Source organism: Leucopleurus acutus (genome assembly GCF_964270905.1).
Source record: "Leucopleurus acutus genome assembly, chromosome: 7".
Classification (NCBI taxonomy): Eukaryota; Metazoa; Chordata; class Mammalia; order Artiodactyla; family Delphinidae; genus Leucopleurus; species Leucopleurus acutus.
In genome coordinates this window covers 80307307-80326422 of record NC_139150.1, presented here as the reverse complement: position 1 = coordinate 80326422, position 19116 = coordinate 80307307, and the positions used below count along the sequence as shown (strand labels likewise).

General features: G+C 39.8%; 1 protein-coding gene across 2 annotated transcripts in view; it reads right to left on the bottom strand.

The window, feature by feature from the left end:
• The window catches only part of NFX1 (nuclear transcription factor, X-box binding 1), an 80037-nt gene that overhangs the window by 52141 nt on the left and 8780 nt on the right, over positions 1 to 19116 (bottom strand). For both annotated transcript variants that reach the window (XM_082842555.1, XM_082842556.1), the window contains exons 3-4: positions 6398 to 6556; positions 5167 to 5244 (exon numbers count right to left, since the gene is read on the bottom strand). In XM_082842555.1, coding sequence (XP_082698681.1) covers positions 5167 to 5244; positions 6398 to 6556 — 237 coding nt within the window. The remainder of the gene's footprint in view (positions 1 to 5166; positions 5245 to 6397; positions 6557 to 19116) is intronic.

The window sequence follows — 19116 nt, the reverse complement described above, 5'->3', positions numbered from 1 at the left end:
CACATCTTCTTTATCCATTCATCTATTGATGGACACTTAGGTTGCTTCTATGTTATGGCTATTGTAAATAGAGCTGCAATGAACATTTTGGTACATGACGCTTTTTGAATTATGGTTTTCTCAGGGTTTATGCCCAGTAGTGGGATTGCTGGGTCATATGGTAGTTCTATTTGTAGTTTTTTAAGCAACCTCCATACTGTTCTCCATAGTGGCTGTATCAATTTACATTCCCACCAACAGTGCAAGAGGGTACCCTTTTCTCCACACCCTCTCCAGCATTTTTTGTTTGTAGATTTTTTGATGACGGCCATTCTGACTGGTGTGAGATGATATCTCATTGTAGCTTTGATTTGCATTTCTCTAATGATTAATGATGTTGAGCATTCTTTCATGTGTTTGTTGGCAATCTGTATATCTTCTTTGGAGAAACGTCTATTTAGGTCTTCTGCCCATTTTCGGATTGGGTTGTTTTTTTGATATTGAGCTGCATGATTTGCAAATATTTTCTCCCATTCTTTTCGTCTTGTTTATGGTTTCCTTTGCTGTGCAAAAGCTTTGAAGTTTCATTAGGTCCCATTTGTTTATTTTTGTTTTTTCCATTTCTCTAGGAGGTGGGTCAAAAAGGATCTTGCTGTGATTTATGTCATAGAGTGTTCTGCCTATGTTTTCCTCTAAGAGTTTGATAGTGTCTGGCCTTACATTTAGGTCTTTAATCCATTTTGAGTTTATTTTTGTGTATGGTGTTAGGGAGTGTTCTAATTTCATACTTTTACATGTACCTTTCCAGTTTTCCCAGCACCACTTATTGAAGGCTGTCTTTTCTCCACTGTATATTCTTTCCTCTTTTATCAAAGATAAGGTGACCATATGTGCATGGGTTTATCTCTGGGCTTTCTATCCTGTTCCATTGATCTATCTTTCTGTTTTTGTGCCAGTACCATACTGTTTTGATTACTCTAGCTTTGTAGTATAGTCTGAAGTCAGGAAGCCTGATTCCTCCAGCTCTGTTTTTCTTTCTCAAAATTGCTTTGGCTATTCAGGGTCTTTTGTGTTCCCATACAAATTGTGAAATTTTTTGTTCTAGTTCTGTGAAAAATACCAGTGGTAGTTTGATAGGGATTGCATTGAATCTATAGATTGCTTTGGGTAGTAGAGTCATTTTCACAATGTTGATTCTTCCAATCCAAGAACGTGGTATATCTCTCCATCTGTTTGCATCATCTTTAATTTCTTTCATCAGTGTCTTAAAATTTTCTGCATATAGGTCTTTGGTCTCCTTAGGTATGTTTATTCCTAGATATTTTATTCTTTTTGTTGCAATGGTAAATGGGAGTGTTTTCTTAATTTCACTTTTTCATCATTAGTGTATAGGAATGCTAGAGATTTCTGTGCATTAATTTTGTATCCTGCTACTTTACCAAATTCATTGATTAGCTCTAGCAGTTTTCTGGTAGCATCTTTAGGATTCTCTATGTATAATATCATGTCATCTGCAAACAGTGACAGCTTTACTTCTTTCTTGATTTGGATTCCTTTTATTTCCTTTTCTTCTCTGATTGCTGTGGCTAAAACTTCCAAAACTATGTTGAATAAGAGTGGCGAGAGTGGGCAACCTTGTCTTGTTCCTGATCTTGGTTTCAGTTTTCCTGAAAATGGTTTCAGTTTTTCACCATTGAGGATGATGTTGGCTGTGGGTTTGCCATATATGGCCTTTCTTATGTTGAGGAAAGTTCCCTCTAGGGTTATAATTTTATAATCAATGTCACTCCACAAATTTTAGTAAGCCTATTCCATGAACTTAGTGCAGGGGCAGGATGAGTAAAACTGAGGCGCGGGACTGCTCCTTGCCCTTGAGCTATTCATCCTCACTTGGGCAATTTACACCCTAAATGAAGCCTGTTCCCAGTACTTGGTCTCTGCTGTTCTCTCCTGTCTGTCTCTTTCAGAAATCTTATTCATGCTGTGCGGTTCAATATATCTAAAGGCCGATGAGTCCCAAATCTACATTTTCTGCATTGCCCTGAATCCTCAGTTTCAGTCCTACATGTCCAACCATCTGCCGAACATCTGTGCTTGGGGTTTCACAGTCACTTCAAATTGCCTATGTATCTACAGTCAAAGTTAGCATCTTCCCTCTTAGATTCCACCCTCTCCAGGGTTCCCTATCTGTTAGTGACACCATCACTGTCAGAGTCACACAAACTCAAAAACTAGAGGCATCCTCCTTTTTCTTTCTCTATTCTATTTAGTCACCAAATCTTGTCAATTTTCCTACATAGTGTATCTCACAACTCACCTCCCCCTCTACTCCTGCTGTTCCTCTCTACTGGCCAGAACCTCATCTCTAGACTATTAGAATAGCTCCCCTGCCTCTGTGCTTTCTTGCTCCAATACAGTGCCCAGGTTTTCTCCTACCATCTCTCAGTGGCCCAACCTCTTTTCCCTGACTCTCAATGATGTTTTTTTCCCTTCATCTGCCAGAGTTCTGCATTAGACTCCTTCTCACCCATTACCCTTTCACCTACTAGAATCTCATCTATTGCTCTCACCTGTGACTATCTTCCCTAATTCCTGATCTTTCTTCAAACATTCCTAACTCCTTGGAGAACATCTTCCACTGGATGTCTTACTCCTCCAACTCAACACTTCAACTCCAACTCCAACTGAACTCATTGTCCCCACCAAACCTGTTTCACTTGCCCTGCCCTTTTCTGTTCTTGGTATCACCATTTCCAAAAGCATGAAACTTTGGAGTCACATTTGGGTTCCCTCCTTTCCCACTGCTGTTAATTCATGTTTACCTTTGAAATCTTATATCCCTTCCTTTCTGTCCCACTCTAAAACCCATTGCAGACTTTGACTATTCTTCATCTGGGTTACTCTAAGTCCCCAAACTGTTTAGGTCCCAGAATACTCTACTCACTGCCACCAGACTAATCTTCATAAAGAATCAGGGAATTCCCTGGCAGTCCAGTGGTTAGGACTCTGCATTTCCATTGGAGGGGGCCCAGGTTTGATCTCTGGTTGGGGAACTAAGATCCCACATGCCTTGGCACGGCCAAAAAAAAAAAAAAAAAAAAACACACACTAATGCCCTCAGTGGCTTCCCAGCACCTGACAAATGAAGTCCCAATATCTAGGCCTGGCATGAAGAAGTCAGCCCTACCTTTCCAGTCATCTCGAACTCCTCCATCTTCATAGACCCTGGGCTCCATAACTGGATGACTTCCTCTTCTCCCAGCAGATCCTAAGACTTCTTGGTGTTAAACCTAGTTTTCAAGCCTGGTTCAATTCTACCTCCTTCAGGAAAGCTCTTAATCCTCCAGCCAGAAGTCAAACTCACCCCAAAGATCTCCCACAGACTTTGTAGTAGAACAGCAAGTTAATTGTGTCTTAAATTTTAGACTGTAAGCTCTGGGAAGTCAGTAAAGAGTCTCATTCTTCTCTGTTTCTTCATGGTATCTGTTACATTAATAAGTTCACAATAAGTATATTAAACCAATGGTCTCCTTTTTTTACTCAGCTGCGTTGCGTGGCTTGCAGAATGTGGGAGCTTAGTTCCCCAACCAGGGATTGAACCCAGGCCCTTGGCAGTGAAAGCACAGAGTCGTAACCACTGGACTGCCAGGGAATTCCCGACCAATGGTCTCCTTGAAGAGCAGAGTGGGGCAAAGTCCTCATGTAAAATCAGGCCATTATTTGCCTTCCCACACCATTCCACCTCACTCGGATCATCGTGACCTTCATCCCCACATTCTTCTGCCTTCTTAGGGTCTCATATCCAATTTGTCAGTGAAGGCTTTAACAAGATTTTAAATTTCATTATGATGCTTCATGTTAAAAAATCCTTTAAAAATAAGGTAATTAAGCCTGGGTATTGATCTTATTTGTCCAATTTTCAATTGATCTCTTGCTTCCAGTTTCATGCTGTCTTTCCAGTAGCACATTCAAGAATATTCATTCCTTCAGCTAATACTAATTCAGTATCTATTAAGGGTCAGATTTTGGCAAAAGAACATACAGGACCAACAGATTCTGGATAAGAGTGGCCAAAGTGGTAGAGGAGATAAGGAAGGGGAAGCTTCCTTTGGAAGCAGACAGTTGGGGTCAGATCTTGAATGACACAGTGGATGAGATTTAAAGAAAAGAAGGGGAAGAACACTGTAGATAGCTGAGTTCACAAAGAGATTGAGTCTAGAAGTGTTGATGGTCAGTGACTGACTCTTGGTGAAAGCTGGCAGTTAAGTAACAGGAAAGGAGAAATATGAGCAAATTAGAAAAATAAGGAGAACAGGTAGAAGAGAAACAGAAAGAGCTAGTCATTTCAAGAAGTGAATGGTCAAAAGCATTAAGGGCTGCTGTGTGGACAAAAAGGTTAAGAATTTATAAATCAGCCCTGGATTTGGTCAGGAAAGGGTCATTGATGATTTCTGAATAAGTCTCAGTGAGGTAATGAGGACAGAGATAAAAATGCAATGGTTCAAGGAGGGAGACAAATGGTTAAGAAATAAAATCTGAAAAATCGACAGCCAGATGGTAAAGGTTACCCATTAAAAGACAGGCAGGAAAGAGAAAAAAAAAAAAAAAAAGACATGCAGGAAATAGGTTAGCAACAGATGAGCATGTGGATCATGAAAAGCTTTTTTCCTAACACATGGAAGAACTGACCTATGCAAAACCAGGAAGAAGTAGTCCATAAAGAGGGAGGGCACAAGGATAGTTTGCAATGCTGGTTTACAGAAAATCTCTCTTTATTATAAAGAACAATGACTGATTTCTTGGATTAAAATAAAGTACACTTCACCATTACTCTTTACTCATGTTGCTCAAATCCAGAATTTCAAAGCTGTTACCATTAGAGATGAGAAGAAGCCCATGTCTGTATCCACCTCTGCCATCTGGTCAGCTCTGATCTAAACTAAGATCAAGGAGACCTGGTGGGCATGATGAGAAGGCTCACCTCCAGAACAGTCTGCCAAGAACACAAAGGCCTGTGACTCTAGCTGTGTGACAGACCACATGCATGTGATGTCTTACAAACTCCTGTAGCTCTGAAGTCTTATTAGTGACTTCTAAAACATGCCCAGCACACTGCCTCTCCAGGGCTGGGAACTGAGGTACAATAAGCAAAGTGAAAGAAACTCCAGTGTATGCAAAAAAACTCACCACAGAAACAAGTATAGTTATTAGGAACATGTGCAGAAACATTCTGACATGCAGGGCACCTCCAACCACTCTGGCCATCTGTCAAGAAAAATGAGAGGAAATCAAAATAATTTCCTTACAAAAGCACATGTAATTTAAGAATTTTTAAATCTATGGAAAGCCATAATATTGAAGCAGCAGTAGTAATTTCCATGTTAAGGATATCAGACATTTAAGAAACAAATTCACAATACTGAATTCTTTGCTTAAATATTGCATTTAGGCTTATAATTATAAGGACCTCATATCGTGAATACAGTGGGTATCCATTTCATTCCATTTTTAAAAATTGAGATATAATTAACGTATAACATTGTGTAAGTTTAAGGTACACAACGTGTTGATTTGATACATTTATATATTACAATATGATTATTACCACAGTCTTAGTTAACACCTCTATCACTTCATAAAATTAACATTTCATTTTGTGGGACAGTGTTCTATTATTTTTAATATCAAAGTAAGCATCTGAATCTTGGTTTGAAAAAAAAAAGTGGGATACTTGAGTACATGCAGGAAAACTCAAATGTCTTAAATTAGAAGAGCCAAAGTTCAGAAAGCATATTTTTAGTAACATTTGCATTATCCCTAAATACTAGTATACTTTGGGAAAAGCCCACAAAATACTATGGAGAAGATCTGTTAAAGGCAAAGCAACTTCAAAATCCTAAGGGTAAATTAAACATTGTTTTCTATAAATTTTCTAAAGCAAACTATACAAGAAATGTTTTCTAATGAATAAGCTACAAGGATGTATAGTACAACACAGGGAATATAGCTAATATTTTATAATAACTATAAATAGAATATAACCTTTAAAAATGGTGAATCACTATGTTGTACACCCGAAACTGACATAATATTGTACATCAACTATACCCCAATTTTAAAAAAATCGTTCTTTATAGATGCTACTTGGATAAAAGCTACCATTTTCAGTAAAAGTGACTGATTTTGTTGTACCCTAAGTATATTTTAATTTGTTATGCTTAGCTGGTTTAAGATTTATAGCTTAAACCAAATATGTGATCAGGGCAACATATGTGATCAAAATATGTGATCAGGGCAACATACTCTCCCCACAGATAAAACACTTAAGAGGAATTAAGTAGTATTTTTAAAGCTAAGTTTAAAACCTGAACATATCTAATGAGTAAGAATAACTATTCAGAAGAGAGAAATGACTGACCTGCTTGAGACGCTGGAGACCTTGCCCATTTCTTTATGCAGTTCAAATGAAACACATGGTAACAGCTCTGACAACTCCACACTGGGGCTGTGACACGAACCAATTCACAGCACACCATGCACTCATATTTTTCTGTGGTTAGCTGTTCAATTAAAGAACCTGTTTAAAAAACAAAACAGATAAACTGAAACACAGAAAATCATTCCGTAGTCAACCAAGGATCAGCAAGGCATTTGAGAGAAGAATTCAAATGTAGAGATTTTAAGGGATGTCTGATTCTGAGCAAGGTGACTCTTCAGAGTTTGAGAACAGGAAGGGGCAGGAATATGCTGAGGTAGAGGACTTAGGAAGCAGACATTCAGGTAGGGATTCCCACAATTGAGGAAACATTCCCAAGAAACTGCCCAGGATTCTAGCAGAATAGCCAAACACCCCTTGTAACACACGGCTTAAGCATTCACAGGAGAAACATGCTGTAGCACCTTGCCTTGCCCTCTCAATCTGGAAGGCTCTGCATCTACCACATTCATGGATTCAGGTTAGGGAAGGGCTCGTGAAGCTACAGTGGTCAGGTGCAAGAAACCTAAGCCTAGACACGTTCCAACAACCCATGGTGGTGAGATGGTTCTAGTAGATGCCCTGAAAGTCTTTGGTTGTTCACTCAAGAAAGACAGGCTTGATGCCTACCACAAGCCCCATGGTAGGATTACTAGACTGAGGGACACACAGTCTCTGGCTCCAGAAGCTCAGCCATCTATGAGAGAGACCAGCGTATAACATCCTAAGAATCCTCCCAGATTTACTCTTCAATACCTTCACCCACTTCCAGACTTTTCCTTCAAATACGATCTCAGCAAAATCTTTCTAAATCCCAAGGGTACCCAGACCTGAGAGTATGTGTGTGTGTATGTTTTTTTTGAGTCCATATTTTTAGCATTTATTTCACAATACTATTTTGTTTGTTATAAGGTCCAAGTAAGTTATAAGAATAAAACAACTAACCTTAAATACACCATGCCAAGTGTTGTGCTAAAGCACTTTACACATATTTAATTCTCTTAACAAGGATATAATAGAGATACCATTTTATAGATGAAGAAACTGAGGCTCAAAGTAGTTAAAGCACTTACCTAAGATCATATAACCAGAAATTTAAAAATCAAAATTCAAACTCATCGCCATCTGACTCAAAAGCTCACATTTTAGTCATTCCATAATATTAGCTCCCTAAGATTACTTTCTGTTTGTCCGTTCAAAGTCAAAAGAAATACACAACATCAAGACTGTAAGCTCTGGAAGGCAGGACCAGAGGCTCGTCTGCCTTGCTCACTGTAGTATATCCAATGCCTGGCATATACCAAACGCTCAGTAATATTTATTGAATGAATGGATGAAAGAATAAACGAGTATCATCTAGTCTGCTCCATAACCTCTCTCCTTTGAAAGTTTTAGGCTTTAGTAGTTTCTGGGATAGCTCTTTCCCTCTGGAGAAAGCCTGGAATAAAGATACTGCAAGTGACTGATTAAAAGGAAATTACCTGCTTTAGATACAGATGAACACATCATAAAATTGAATTCTATTATAAAAGCCGAAGAATCAGACTTAGATTCTTTTTTAAAAGTAGGGATACCCGGGCTTCCGTGGTGGCACAGTGGTTGAGAGTCCGCCTGCCAATGCAGGGGACACGGGTTCGTGCCCTGGTCCGGGAAGATCCCACATGCCGCGGAGTGGCTGGGCCCGTGAGCCATGGCCACTGAGCCTGCGCGTCTGGAGCCTGTGCTCCACAACAGGAGAGGCCACAACAGTGAGAGGCCCGCGTACCGCAAAAAAAAAAAAAAAAAAAGTAGGGATACCCTACCCTGCATAGGTTAACATTTCTGAATAACAGAATCAATTATATTTCCTACCAGTTACCATGCTACATGTGGAAGATTCTGGAGCAGTAAGTTAGGTGAGAGCTCATTAGAGAGTGAGATTAAGTTTGAGCCATCTATATGTGAGGCTGATTGGGGCAGAGGAATAGTCTGTGAGAATTATACTTGTGGTGAATTTTATAGAAAATGCCTATTGACCATTCCAGAATAGAACTGAGTTAGAATTAAGAACACAGAAAGGTAAGTGAAGTAGTATGGAACCCACCTGAGAACACTATAATTTTTACCCTGAGGACTGTCTTTTTATTTTACTGTTTCTCTTATTCATTAGTTTATTGCTTGTTAATGAAGAACTATTGTGATGTTTCTAAGTCCAGTCACGGTGAAATCTGACCACTAGGATGCACATACATTTAGTTATGTGGTGACAGCTGTCAACTTTGAATAGCCTACAAATTACTGCCTTTACAAAGCTGTCAACTTTGAATAGCTGACAAATTGCAGCCTTTCCAAAGGCTGTCTCTTTCATCCCATGTTCAGTATGTCGGCAAACCCTGCTGGCTCTACCTTCAAAATATTTCCAGAATCCAACCTCTGCTGCTAATACTCTCGTCTAAGCCACTATCCACTCACCTGGATTATTACAATGGGCTCCTAACTAGCCTCCCTACTTCAGTCTATTCTCACCACAGCAGCCAGAGGGAGCCTGTCAAAATGCAAATTATTAATAGATGATACACTCCTCTGCTCAGAATTTGCCAATGGTTCCTACATCACATGCCTGTAAAAGCCAAAGTCCTTACAATGGCCTTCATTGGCCCCCGGTCCTCATCTGTGATTCCTCTTTCCCTAGGCCACCACTCTGAGACGACACTGCCTCCTTCCCAGCCCTAAACTGGAAGGCAGATTCCTGCGGGAAGGTCTTTACAACTCGCTATTCCCTCTGCCTAGAATACTGTCCCCCAGACATTTGCACAGCTCAGTCCCTCACCCGCTTCAGGTGTTTACTCAAAATGTGGTCTTCTCGGGCTTCCCTGGTGGTGCAGTGGTTGACAGTCTGCCTGCCAATGCAGGGGACACAGGCTTGAGCCCTGGTCTGGGAGGATCCCACATGCCACGGAGCAACTAGGCCCGTGAGCCACAACTACTGAGCCTGCGCGTCTGGAGCCTGTGCTCCGCAACAAGACAGGCCGCGACAGTGAGAGGCCAATGCACTGCGATGAAGAGTGGCCCCTGCTCGCCACAACTGGAGAAAGCCCTCGCACAGAAACGAAGACCCAACACAGCCAAAACTAAATTAATTAATTAATTAATTATTTAAAAATGTGGTCTTCTCAATGAGGCAGTCTCTGGCCACACTTTAAAAACTGGAACCCACCCTTCCCCCCAAAAAAACAAAAAAACTGTAACCCACTCCCTCAGCATTCCCTATCTCCCTTATCTTTCTTCACACCACTTAAGTCTATCATATATTTTACCTTGTTTATTTCCTAACTCTACACATAGAAGGTACTCAATAATACCTGTTGTATGAATGAATGAAAATAATAAATAATAGTAAAAGGTTCTAGAAACATACTAGAAAGAGAAACAGTATAATTCTTTCACCAACATTTCAGTTTTATCTAAGCGTGTAACATACGTAAAACATGGTACTATTCTGGAATAGCTCTCTGCTAGTGAACTATCACATTTCAGGTGCAAGACTCTTGTCCATTCTGGATGCAGCCCTATCCTGACCACTGGCTCTTCTTCAATCCAAGGCCCTCTCCCACTAGGGCTTCTCCATCATTCCCCAGTCATGACTGTATATTCTCTATACTTTTACTTTGACAGTATGTCAGTAAAGAGGGTGACAACCCACTTAAAAAACCAGAAGAACAGAGACCTGTCTGGAGAATGCACTACAAACTTTTCAGATACACCAATAAATAACTGTCTTAAACAAAACAAAACAAAACCTAAAACAATCCTGATTTGAAAAATCCAAGTGTAGGGCTTCCCTGGTGGCGCAGTGGTTGAGAGTCCGCCTGCCAATGCAGGGGACACAGGTTCGTGCCCTGGTCCGGGAAGATCCCACATGCCGCAGAGCGGCTAGGCCCGTGAGCCATGGCCGCTGGGCCTGCGCGTCCGGAGCCTGTGCTCTGCAACGGGAGAGGCCACAACAGTGAGAGGCCCGCGTACCGCAAAAAAATAAAAGAAAAATCCAAGTGTAAAAAGACATTTTTGAGGCAAACAGGGAAATTCAATTGTGGACCAGGTATTAGATGATTTCAAGGAATTATCGCTAATTTTGTCAAGCACAATAACGGCACTATGATTATGTAAGAAAACGGCCATATTTTTTAAATAGATGTAACCTAAAAGTATATGAAGGTGAAATAGCCTGATATCTGGAATTTACTTTAAAATATATCAGCAAAAAAAAAGGGGGGCTTCCCTGGTGGCGCAGTGGTTGAGAGTCCACCTGCCGTTGCAGGGGACGCGGGTTCGTGCCCCGATCCGGGAAGATCCCACGTGCCACAGAGCGGCTGGGCCCGTGAGCCATGGCCGCTGAGCCTGCGCGTCCGGAGCCTGTGCTGCGCAACGGGAGAGGCCCACAGCAGTGAGAGGCCCGCGTACCGCAAAAAAAAAAAAAAAAAAAAAGGGGGGGGAGGAGATAGAGATTGTTTAAATATTAATGCGTATCTATTTATGGCATATTATATATTAATTTAAAATAAGGTTTACAAAGATTTCTTAATGAGTGGAAAAATATAACACTATAATAAGCAATAAAAGAATAAAGATTATTTTTATTATATGATTTCAACTATGTAAAACTGAGCATTGAAAAATTCTTTAAGGAAACAGACTAAAAGGTTAAAGCTGATTATATCTGGATGGTGGGAATAAAGGTAAATTAACCTATCAACTTTAGTAAGCTGCCTTATTTAAGGTAAGGCAGCTGTTTTTAAAAAGCTAATACAACGTAAGCATGATCAACGTGTTCAAGATGGTCTTGCTGAGTCTGAAGCATATGTCAGACATCACATTTATTTATGTGAGTCTAAGCCCTATGGCAGAGCTTAGGGGCTGGATGTAAAGGTTTAGAAATCAGTACAGCCCAGAGGCAGTGGTTTGAAAGTACAGAACTGGTTGTAATCTCCCAATGAAGCCTTATCAAGTAAGAAGAGAGGGCTGAGATAAAGCCCTAGGTAACACCAACATTTAGGAAAGAGGTGGAGGAAGAGAAGAGTGAAGGACATAAACAGGAACAGTCAAGGAGAACAAGAAGGACCAGAAGTGTGTGGTAACAAAGGAGTCAAGCAAGTTACATTTCAGAAAAGACCCCTTTGTGTCCAACTCAAAGGGAAGTCCAGGATAACAGTAAGGACTGAGTCATTCGTGACCTTACCAGTAGCTCTGAGTCAAGTGGTGATGATGCCAGAGGACTGAGACATGAAATCAGATTAGGGAAAAGGACACAGAGTGGATGACTCTTTTTCTTTTTCTTTTTTTTTTGCGGTACGCGGGCCTCTCACTGTTGCGGCCTCTCCCATTGCGGAGCACAGGCTCCGGACGCGCAGGCTCAGCAGCCATGGCTCACGGGCTCATGTGGGATCTTCCCGGACCAGGGCACAAACCCATGTCCCCTGCATCGGCAGGCAGACTCTCAACCACTGCGCCACCAGGGAAGCCCCAGAGTGGATGACTCTTGATTAGACTGAATGGAAGGAAAGAAACACTACTGGGAGGTCCCGTGTGGGGCAAGTTTTTCTTTTAGAGGGCAGGACAGACTCAGGAAGAGCTTCAGGTTGAGAACTTGGAGTAGTAGATGTGGAAAGGTTGATGAAAGGAAATAAAAGAGATCTCAGAATGAAAGAAAAGGAATAACAGGCACAGATGTCTCTGAGTTTGCTTAGAGAGAGCAAAAAGTTGAGAAAATTATGCCCTTTCTCAGTGATGACCTCCCCTTTCTCAGTGAAGTAGGAGGCAAGGAGGTCCACTGGGGTTCAGAGATCAATGTTAGGAAGGTTTGAATAAGTGTGGAAAAGGTTTGGAATAGTCTTAGATGAAAATGGGAGGGACAGCTGCCCAAGGTCATATAAAGGGAAAACGGCAGTGCTGAAAGCCAGCTGAGCTGGAGACCACTATTCAAAAATATTTACTGGGAACTGACCATGTACCAGACACTCTTTAGACACTAAGAGTATACAGTGAACAAAACAGACAAAAATCTTCTGCCCTTATGAAGTTTACTATCTTGTGGTGGAAGGTAGTCAATAAACAAATAAATAATGAAAATAAGTAGTATCATCAAATAGTAATAAGTGCTATGGAAAAAAATAAGCCAGGAAAAGAGGTTAGCAAGGGTCGGCAGTGGGGGAAGTATTATGGTTTTAAACAGGGTGATCAGGAAGGCTTTCCTCAGAGGGCGAGTGAATTTGCAGCAGTGCCAAATCTATACGGTTATACGATTTCCTGAAATGGCATTCTGTTATCCAGATAGGGTAGAAAAGCTACACTGCAGCATCCACCCAGGGCTGGGATCCTGCCAAATGTCTTGGCAGAAGGATAATACTTCAAATGACTTATAGTAAGGCCTAGTCTGAAGAGGGGATGAAGAAGGATGGAAACTGAACTGATAGTGGGTGGAAGAGACTGGGAGAGCCAAAAGGATAGGAGGTTATGGTCAGAAAGCAGAACACAGGACTTTAGAATTTCAGAGACGGGGCATCCCCAGGGTCATTTCCTTGGTAGTGGGTGTGGAGGTGGAACGGATATGAAGGTCACTGCAGGTGACAAGATCAAAGAACCTGAGGATGACATAACCCACGTGATCATTGAAGTCACACAGAACAACAGCAGGATTTATGGTAAATCAGTAGTTCTCAAACTTGAATGTGCATGAGAACCACCTGGAGGCTTGTTAAAAGAAGAGACTGCTGGGCCCCACACCCAGAATTTCTGTTTACTAACTCTGAGGTGAGGCCCAAGAATGTGCATTTCTAACAAGTTCCCAGGTATTGCTGACAGCTGCTGATCTGGGACTATACCTTGAGAATCACTGGGGTAGAAAAAAGATACAGGCTAGATGCATTAATAACTGAGGCTGGGGCTGGGAGATGTGGAGGCTAACAGATGACAAAGATAAGGAGACATGGAAGGGGATGGAGAGAAAAGGTCATGCAGCATTAGCTTCAAAAAAGCAGGGATTCTGATACAAAGGTAGAAGAATAATAGCTTAGAAATGAAACTGGGGAAGGAGTGTGCTCTTCCCGTCTTCCAGAAACTAAGGTAAGTGGGATAAGGGAAAACAGCAGGCTCTGAGGCTGTAAGGAAGTGGTGACCCGACAGAAGGCCATAGGTCAATTAAGAGCAGGAGCAGAGCCAAAACAAATAAAGGATATAGGGGGTTTTGTTACTGCAAAATGAGGGATCCAGGCAGTCTGGGAGGACTGGGCAGTGCTAGGTTCTCTCAGTTCAGAGTGAGAGTAAGCAAAGCCCACTCTCAAACAGCCACGGACACTTATATTTGGGGTAAGCCTCTCTTTCCATTCCAATCAAGCTTTCATCTCCACGACTCCACTAAAACTGCTCTTAGCAAGACCAGTAACCTTGAGGAAACTTGCTCAAGCTTCTTAGATAGCCTCATGCACCAGAGGACAGAAAGCAGAAACTAGAAGAACTACAATCCTGCAGCCTGTGGAACAGAAACCACATTCACAGATAGACAAAATAAAAAGGCAGAGGGCTATGTACCAGATGAAGAAACAAGATAAAACCCCAGGAAAACAACTAAATAAAGTGGAGATAGGCAACCTTCCAGAAAAAGAATTCAGAATAGTGAAGATGATAGTGAAGATGATCCAGGACCTTGGAAAAAGAATGGAGGCAAATTTCAAGAAATGTTTAACAAAGACCTAGAAGAATTAAAAAACAAACAAACAGAGATGAACAATACAATAAATGAAATGAAAAATACACTAGAAGGAATCAACAGCAGAATAACTGAGGCAGAAGAATGGAAAAGTGACCTGGAAGACAGAATGGTGGAATTCACTGCTGCGGAACAGAATAAAGAAAAAAGAATGAAAAGAAATGAAGACAGCCTAAGAGACCTTTGGGACAACATTAAATGCAACAACATTCACATTATAGGGATCCCAGAAGGAGAAAACAGACAGAAAGGACCCAAGAAAATATTGGAAGAGATTATAGTCAAAAACTTCCCTAACATGGGAAAGGAGAGAACCACTCAAGTCCAAGAAGCGCAGAGAGTTCCACACAGGATAAACCCAAGGAGAAACACGCCGAGATGCTAGTAATCAAATTGGCAAAATTTAAAGACAAAGAAAAATTATTGAAAGCAGCAAGGGAAAAATGACAAATAACATACAAGGGAACTCCAATAATGTTAACAGCTGATTTCTCAGCAGAAACTCTACAAGCCAGAAGGGAGTGGCACGACATATTTAAAGTGATGAAAGGGAAGAACCTACAACCAACATTACTCTACCCGGCAAGGATCTCATTCACATTCGATGGAGAAATCAAAAGCTTTACAGACAAGCAAAAGCTAAGAGAATTCAGCACCACCAAACCAGCTCTACAACAAATGCTAAAGGAACATCTTTAAGTGGGAAACACAAGAGAAGAAAAGGACCTACAAAAACAAACCCAAAACAATTAAGAAAATGGTAATAGGAACATACATATCGATAATTACCTTAAACATGAATGGATTAAATGCTCCAACCAAAAGACACAGGCTCGCTGAATAGATACAAAAGCAAGACCTATATATATGCTGTCTACAAGAGACCCACTTCAGACCTAGGGACACATACAGACTGAAAGTGAGGGGATGGAAAAAGATATTCCATGCAAATGGAAATCAAAAGAAAGCTGGAGTAGCAAAACTCATATCAGATAAAGTAGACTTTAAAACAAAGAATGTTACAAGAGACAAGGAAGGACACTACATAATGATCAAGGAATCAATCCAAGAAGAAGATATAACACTTATAAATATATATGCAGCCAACACAGGAGCACCTCAATACATAAGGCAACTGCTAACAGCTATAAAAGAAGAATTGACAGTAACACTATAATAGTGGGGAACTTTAACACCTCATTTACACCAATGGACAGATCATCCAAACAGAAAACAAATAAGGAAACACAAGCTTTAAATGACACAATAGACCAGATAGATTTAATTGATATTTATAGGACATTCCATCTGAGAACAGCAGATTACACTTTCTTCTCAAGTGCGCATGGAACATTCTCCAGGATATCACATCTTGGGTCACAAATCAAGCCTCAGTAAATTTAAGGAAATTGAAATCATATCAAGCATCTTTTCTAACCACAACACTAGGAGATTAGAAATGAATTACAGGGAAAAAACCATAAAAAACATAAACACATGGAGGCTAAACAATACATTACTAAATAACCAAGAGATCACTGAAGACATCAGAGGAAACCAAAAAATACCTAGAGACAAATGACAATGAAAACATGACTATCCAAAACCTATGGGATGCAGCAAATACAGTTCTAAGAGGAAAGTTTATAGCAATACGATCCTACCTCAAGAAACAAGAAAAATTTCAAATAAACATCTTACCCTTACACCTAAAGGAACTAGAGAAAAAAGAACAAACAAAACCCAAAATTAGCAGAAGGAAAGAAATCATAAAGATCAGAGCAGAAATAAATGAAACAGAAACAAAGAAAACAATAGCAAAGATCAATAAAACTAAAAGCTGGTTTTTTGAGAAGATAAACAAAATTGATAAACCATTAGCCAGACTCATCAAGAAAAAGAGGGAGAGGACTCAAATAAAAATTAGAAATGAAAAAGCAGAAGTTAAAACAGACACCACAGAAATACAAAGCATCATAAGAGACTACTACAAGCAACCCCATGCCAATAAAATGGACAACCTAGAAGAAATGGACAAATGCTTAGAATGGTATAACCCTCTAAGACTGAACCAGGAAGAAACAGAAAATATGAACAGACCAATCACAAGTACTGAAATTGAAACTGTGATTAAAAATCTTCCAACAAACAAAAGTCCAGGACCAGATGGCTTCACAGGCGAATTCTATCAAACATTTAGAGAAGAGCTAACACCCATCCTTCTCAAACTCTTCCAAAAAATTGCAGAGGAAGGAACACTCCCAAACTCGTTATGGGAGGTCCCCATCACCCTAATACCAAAACCAGACAAAGATACTACAAAAAAAGAAAATTACAGACCAATATCACTGATAAATATAGATGCAAAAATCCTCGACAAAATACTAGCAAACAGAATCCAACAACACATTAAAATGCTCATACACCATGATCAAGTGGGATTTATCCCAGGGATGCAAGGATTCTTCAATATACGCAAATCAATCAATGTGATACACCATATTAACAAACTGAAAAATAAAAACCATATGATCATCTCAATACATGCAGAAAAAGCTTTTGACAAAATTCAACACCGATTTATGATAAAAACTCTCCAGAAAGTGGGCACAGAGGGAAACTACCTCAACATAATAAAGGCCATATACGACAAACCCACAGCAAACATCATTCTCAATGGTGACAAACTGAAAGCATTTCCTCTAAGATCAGGAACAAGACAAGGATGTCCACTCTCACCACTATTATTCAACATAGTTTTGGAAGTCCTAGCCACGGCAATCAGAGAAGAAAAAGAAATAAAAGGAATACAAGTTGGAAAAGAAGAAGTAAAACTGTCACTGTTTGCAGATAACTTGATACTATACATAGAGAATCCTGAAGATGCCACCAGAAAACTACTAGAGCTAATCAATGAATTTGGTAAAGTAGCAGAATACAAAATTAATGCACAGAAATCTCTTGCATTCCTATACACTAATGATGAAAAATCTGAAAAAGAAATTAAAGAAACACTCCCATTTACCATTGCAACAAAAAGAATAAAATCCTAGGAATAAACCTACCTAGGGAGGAAAAGCCCTGTATGCAGAAAACTATAAGACACTAATGAAAGAAATTAAAGATGATATAAACAGATGGAGAGCTATACCATGTTCTTGAATTGGAAGAATCAATATTGTGAAAATGACTCTACTACCCAAAGCAATCTACAGATTCAATGCAACCCTTATCAAATTACCAATGGCATTTTTTACAGAAGTAGAACAAAAAAATCTTAAAATTTGTATGGAGATACAAAAGACCCTGAATAGCCAAAGCAGTCTTGAGGGAAAAAAACCGAGCTGAAGGAATCAGACTCCCTGACTTCAGACTATACTACAAAGCTACAGTAATCAAAACAATATGGTACTGGCACAAAAACAGAAATATAGATCAATGGAACAGGATAGAAACCCCAGAGATAAACCCACGCACCTATGGTCAACTAATCTATGACAAAGGAGGCAAGTATATACAATGGAGAAAAGACAGACTCTTCAATAAGTGGTGCTGGGAAAAGCAGACAGCTACATGTAAAAGAATGAAATTAGAACACTCCCTAACACCATACACAAAAATAAACTCAAATGGATTAGAAACTTAAATGTAAGACCAGATACTATAAAACTCTTAAAGGAAAACATAGGAAGAACACTCTTTGACATAAATCACCGCAAGATCTTTTTTGCCCCACCTCCTAGAGTAATGGAAATAAAAACAAAGATAAACAAACGGGACCTAATGAAACTTAAAAGCTTTTGCAAAGCAAAGGAAACTACAAACAAGACAAAAAGACAACTCTCAGAATGGGAGAAAATATTTGCAAACGAATCAACAGACAAAGGATTAATCTCCAAAATATATAAACAGCTCATGCAGCTCAATATTAAAAAAAAAACAATCCAATCCAAAAAATGGGCAGAAGACCTAAATAGACATTTCTCCAAAGAAGACATACAGATGGCGAAAAAGCACATGAAAAGCTGTTCAACATCACTAATTATTAGAGAAATGCAAGTCAAAAGTACAATGAGGTATGACCTTACACCAGTCAGAATGGGTATCATCAGAAAATCTATGAAGAACAAATGCTGGAGAGGGTGTGGAGAAAAGGGAACCCTCTTGCACTGTTGGTGGGAATGTAAATTGATACAGCCACTATGGGGAACAGCATGGAGGTTCCTTAAAAAACTAAAAATAGAATTACCATATGACCCAGCAATCCCACTACTGGACATATACCCAGAGAAAACCGTAATTCAAAAAGACACATGCACCCCAATGTTCATTGCAGCACTATTTACAGTAGCCAGGTCATGGAAGCAACCTAAATGCCCACTGACAGATGAATGGATAAAGAAGATGTGGTACATATATACAATGGAATATTACTCAGCCATAAAAAGGAACGAAATTGGGTCATTTGTAGAGACGTGGATCAATCTAGAGACTGTTGTACAGAGTGAAATAAGTCAGAAAGAGAAAAACAAATATCATATATTAACGCATATATGTGGAACCTAGAAAAATGGTACAGATGAACCGGTTTGCAGAGCAGAAATTGAAACACAGACGTAGGGAACACGTATGGACACCAAGTGGGGAAAGAGGCGGGGCGGGGGGGCGGTGGTGGTGCAATGAATTGGGAGATTGGGATTGACATATATACACTAATATGTATAAAATAGATAACTAATAAGAACCTGCTGTATAAAAAAATAAATAAAATAAAATTCAAAAAAAAAACAAAACCAGTAACCTTCACATTGCTAAATCCAATAGTCAATGTGCAGTTATCCTGCTGTACTGATCAACAGCATTTAGCACAATTATCACTGCCTCCTCCTTGAATTTCTTTACTTGGTGTTTAGAACGTTTC